Genomic DNA, 5573 nt, shown 5'->3' on the forward strand with positions numbered 1-5573 from the left:
TTTTATCATTAAAATATGTCGCAGTTATAATAGCTTTTACCGAGGGGTCAACCACCATGTTAAAAAATGTACAATGATTTCCATATTTGGCAATCACTCATCAGTTATTCCCATGTATTCCCAAGTATTGCCACTGATTTCCACTAATTGCCAAGTATTTTTATATGATTCCCAAGTTATTCCCAGTTTTGTTAACGATTCCCATGTGATTCCCGATTGATTACCTGATTTCTCCTGATTTCCTAAGCAATCACCTGATTACCAGTCAATTTAATTACGGAAAACAATGTATGTTTATTTCGTTTTATTGTGAGATATTTCAAGTTATAATAATTAAAATATATACCTACATTTAATGCTAAAAATTAAAACAAATATAATGAACTGGAAACTAAGAAAATCATTATGAATAACATGCAAGATACACTAACTTAGTAAATTCAAAACATACATAATATATGTAGGTACATTTGGCTCGTAAGTTAAACAGAATGAAAAAGAACATTGTACTAAAAATATTGAGTCAGGTACTGCAATAGGAACATGGCAAAAATAAATACATTGGCTAAAAAAAACTAAAACATCATTACCTATTAAAAAAAAGATGCTGATAAATAATATCTAAATAGATAATTTATTAACATTTAAAATCTTTGTATTTTTTGTTAATGACAACCAAATCGTTTCTCTTTATGGTAAACGGATCACAGCCACATAATGTGATAGGTCCATGAAAAATGAAACGTCGATGAACTTCTTGTATATCGTCTTTTTTGGGCCATTTAAAAATATCCTTGTCCTGTTGTAAAAACTTCATTTTAAACTTTTCTGATTTACAGTTAATTACTAGCCCTAGATACCATTGTATGTCATAGTACACAGCATAATATGAATCTAAGCTAATGGACTCGATATTGGACATGGTTTTACCAGAACGTTCTTCTAAATCAGAGAAATCTTCGCTTAGGATCTCACTAGCCAAACTAATGTCTGATTCTGATTCAGACGTGCTATCTTCTTCCTTTCGCCTCTGCTTCTCGCTTAGCTTACTATTTCTTCCACTTCGTTTAGATTTATTTTTTAAGGTCTTATTAAGCTGGATTCCCGACTTTTTCTTTTGAATGTTTTTAAGGGACATCCCCTTAACTCTTAATAATCGATCAGTCGATAAACGCCCCTGCTTCTCGGAGAAGAACCAAATTAAAGTTGATTTTTTTAGTATTCTGGTTTTTCCATCATTAAGCGTCACCGCTAGACATGACTTGTGTATTTTTTTTTGCCCTGAAAAATCCTTTAATTGTAGCGAATCGTAATTGTCAAACTTTGATGTGTACTGAAGAAAATCTGAGTCTTCTTTAGGCAAGCCGGACTCGAGTGGGGTTTCGAGAGTGATCTTTTCCTCGATCTTTCGATTCTTATGATCTATAACACTGTCATCTAATTCTTCTTCCTCTTCAAGTTCTGTACTACATGGAATTTGTTCAGTTAGTAAGTCAACATTTAACCAACATTCCGTATTCATTTCCATACCAAACTGTCTAGCACTTGATATTGCATCTTCTTTGGCTTTTTCGATTGTATGCTTAATAAGTTCCACTGATGGAAGATGATTAATTTGATAAGAAGGGGAATCATCGCCCAATCTATTGTTTTCTTGTCGGGGAAATATAAACTCGGCACCTAAAGATATAAAAAACTAATTTAGAATGTAACCGATAATGTAACGCAAATAGATCTCAGGCCATTTTACTCACCTAAATCAGTGCTGATTTCATGCATAGCTTGTATGCGTTTTAAGCGTCTTAATAGTTCAAGTAGTGTATAATTTATTACGGTGGAGAAGGTACTGCTCATAGATCGTGTTTCTCTAAATATTTTTTCGCATGACTGACTGCTAAACAACCATGGAAGAAAAGCTTCTGGAATTTGTTTTTGACGAAGTTGCTCAATGGCAAGGATAATTTCATGAGCATTTAGCTCTATGCATGTGTATGTATTTGAAGTAATAAATTTCTTCTGAATACTTTGGTTATTCTTTTTGAGCCAGGATCTCCAAATGCGCATAAAAAAAGTAGCATACCAAATGAGATATATCCTCCGTTCTATACTGATATCTTTTAACAAAAATGCATCCAAGATATACCGTGTTAAAATTAAATATTGCCTAGTAGCTTCAGCGTCAGGAATTTCCACGAGTAGATTTGTAACTCGTTCAGAACTTATTTTGTCGATTGCATTAAAATTCATTTTATCGGAAGCTAAAAAATACATATATTTTGTACAAGGTGATACAAATTCGAGGCTCACTATTAGAGATAAGAGATACAAGGTCGGACTTGGACTTATTACATTTGATTTTAAGAGCTCCTGATGTCTCAAAACCCATAACGTATCGCACTCGGTATCACACCTATATTCGAACAAAATTTCCACAATAAATCTGTTTTCTGTCTCTCTCTCTCTCTAACCCATTGACCTTTCATAAGTGTCTTTAATATATTTTTTTTGAATAAGTGCGATACTCATATATCATAGATTCATGGATTTAGGACATAGATAGATATTCATGGATTTTAGGACATCAGGAATTTTTAAAATCCCTCCATATTTAAAAAAAACAAAGTTGATCATAACGGATCCGAGACGGAACGTCGCGTCGTATAATAAATTTAATTACGTTTAATTACATAGTTAATTACGTGTCTTAACAAAAATTATATTTTGTCCAAATGTTGAAAATCATCATACTTACAATCGAGAAAGCTCTTACAGAGTAAATGTTTATCCCTTGAGTAGTTTTCAATTACTTTTCGAATACTTTCTACAGATACCTGCTTTCCTCCCATGTTCATACAAATATTTTGGTTTAGTAGTCGAGTTTTCAGCTTAGTTGATATGTGTATAGTATCTTGAAATACAGTGGGATTTTCTAAATTAAATTCTGCCTAAAATTATTTGTGATTGAATTAATAGATTTCATTTTGGCTATTGAACCGAGAATTTTATTCGAGTTTTATTTGACTTACCTGATAATATGGTGAGTATGGATTATCTGAGATTAGTGGTAATTTTGATAAAATTTTCATACTCTTTAAACATCGTGTATCGCCATCACTCGAAAACCCCAAAATTGTTATGTCATGTTTTTCTGCCTCTTTTACAAGATATTGCCAACGTTTAGAAACATTTTCATATGTGAATCGATTATCACTGCCAAAGACAGATATACAGAAAGCAGGGGATCCATCTACTAATGGCTGAGCCATAAAAATGTACGCGTTTATGGCCAAACTTTCATTTTTAAAAGCTTCTTCAATGTCGCAAATCGAGTCCACTGGAAATTTTATAAGGCAAGGAAATCCCGTATTTTTGTTTAATGGTGCTACGAAACCAATCATTTCGTTTATTGAAGAATCATATTGTACTTTTTTAATAAGTGCTGTTTGGTCTTCAGAAATAAAAATCACAGGGGGGTATTTTCGCTTCACCAAATATAATTTAAGATCTTCGATTCTTACAACACCCTCTAAAATATTGTCAATTTCTTCCAGTTGTCGGTGAATGGTAGTAATAGATGGTAATATGTTTTTTAAATTTGAGTACAAGATTTCGTAGGTCATCCTACCGGCGGTAATAAAAATGTAAAGCCAGAAACGTTTAATTGCTTCGTCAAATTTATTTGCATTCTTTGATTTGCTTTTTGAATTTTCAATTGCTGATTCCAAGAGATATTTTAACAGTCCCTTTGTATCGTAGTTGAATTTATTTAAGCTTTTATTTTCTGTGATAATTTTTAGGGTATTTGTAACTTCAGGATTTTTATCTATTACTTCTTCTAAAACAGTCATAAAGTTTGTTATTTGTATTTGATTGTAAGGAAGCTCATTTAAGTTTCGTAAAGACCTTTCGCGTCTGGAATTGCTACCACTAAACAATCGTAATTTATTTTTGGGAGGCTCGTTGGGAGGCTTTACTTTCTCTGAAACATCCTTACTGGCAACACTGCCATGGCAGAAAAAATCGTCAGGTTGTGATGAATCGTTTGTTAAATCCGAGGTTAAATCGTTAATTGCGTCAAAAACTTCGATTTCATTTGCGATTGGACTGCTACCTCGACTGCTATTTTGGTAATTATCAGTTACCTCCTCGGCTACCTCATCAATTTGTAGCAGAGTTGACTTTGAATTTGTGAACTCGTCTAATAATGGTTCAGGTTCGAGCTCAGGTTCATCTTGAATTTGTTTAGTATTTAACATATCGGATTCAAATGACTGATTTATGATTCTTGGCTGATCGCTGTTTGCAGGTTTAATGACGTGGGATATTATATTAATCTTTGTTGGATGGTGATAGGATGTTTCCGCTTCATAGGGTATATATTGTTGGAGCTCACAATGATTATTGAATTGTCTTTCATACTGAATAGCTGATGATGTAGCACATGATGTAGAAGCTACAGAATTGGCATTAATTGTATAAAAATTCGGTGGAGTATTTGAGCTCCCAGTTTCATCAGCAGTATTTTTTTTCAGGAATTTTACTATACTATAGGGCACCTTCTCCTTCTGAGATTTTCTGGAGGCAAGTGATTTGCTTTCACTGCATTTAAAGTGTGTTCGATAATGTCTTAAAAAGTTTGAAACGACCCATTTTCGGCCAGTTTTTGAGTTTTTTACTGAGTATGCGGACGAGATAAAGGTACATAATGGACATGATATTTTTGCATTTAAAATGCCATCCATCTCAACTTTTATGTTTTTGGATCTATCTAATAAATCGGTTAGTTTCTCTTGATCAATTCTGCCATTGTTAAACTCTTCCTTCGAAAATTTTTCGATATAATTCTTACTAATATTTATAACATGCTGCAGTGCCGAATTATGAAGTGAATTATTATTATTCACCCGATTATTCATTAAAGCACAGTTAGTTGTATCACTTTCTGTATCAGTTTCAGATGGCGACAAACTACTTCTGCTAGTACTTGTTCTATTCCTTTTTGGGGCTGTGCGTTCTGAATGCTGCTCATCTAAGTTTGGTCGTTTAAAATTTGTAATTTTTTTCTCGGATTCTTCCTTAATAAATTTAATGAGTTTCTTATGACCTTCGGGTATTTTAAAAAGTGAACATTCTTCGTAAATATCCCAAACATTGCTTTTTTTTCTTCTCCTTTCAATACTTTGGACAATACATCTCTTGCATAGATTTCAATTTTTTCAACATCTTCTTCAATATTCAGTTGGGAAAGGGAATATATGTTATCAAATCCATTATGTAAAAGTAGAGTTGTCAGATATTGTGGTATTTCATATTCCAAGCCCTTTAGTAGTGTATTGATATAATCCATTCTAAAAATTAAAAATAAATAATTTTTTTTAAGTTAAACGATTTTATTAAAAATCGCTCTAAAAAGTAAAAAATAATTTGGCACATTTCTGTTTATTACGGTCTATATTTAACGTTATTGGCACATTAGGTACATATATATTTTTAAGTTCCATATAACATCATGGCGCGATTATTAAAGATACCCATCAAATGGAGATGTATACGCCCCACGATTTTATATAGAA

At 32.5% G+C, this 5573-nt stretch overlaps 1 protein-coding gene across 1 annotated transcript; it reads right to left on the reverse strand.

Moving 5' to 3' along the window:
* Positions 1-482: 482 nt before the first annotated feature.
* Positions 483-5099, reverse strand: LOC115880545. Its single transcript, XM_030897775.1, has 4 exons — positions 3027-5099; positions 2753-2945; positions 1755-2258; positions 483-1680 (listed from the first exon to the last, which is right to left on the reverse strand). Exons 1-4 carry the CDS (start codon positions 4914-4916, stop codon positions 638-640), a joined length of 3630 nt encoding a protein of 1209 aa, XP_030753635.1. The 5' UTR covers positions 4917-5099; the 3' UTR covers positions 483-637.
* Between the last annotated feature and the right edge of the window lie 474 nt (positions 5100-5573).

This window comes from Sitophilus oryzae, unplaced genomic scaffold (assembly GCF_002938485.1).
Source record: "Sitophilus oryzae breed Bouriz unplaced genomic scaffold, Soryzae_2.0 scaffold_1081_pilon_pilon, whole genome shotgun sequence".
Lineage (NCBI taxonomy): Eukaryota > Metazoa > Arthropoda > Insecta > Coleoptera > Curculionidae > Sitophilus > Sitophilus oryzae.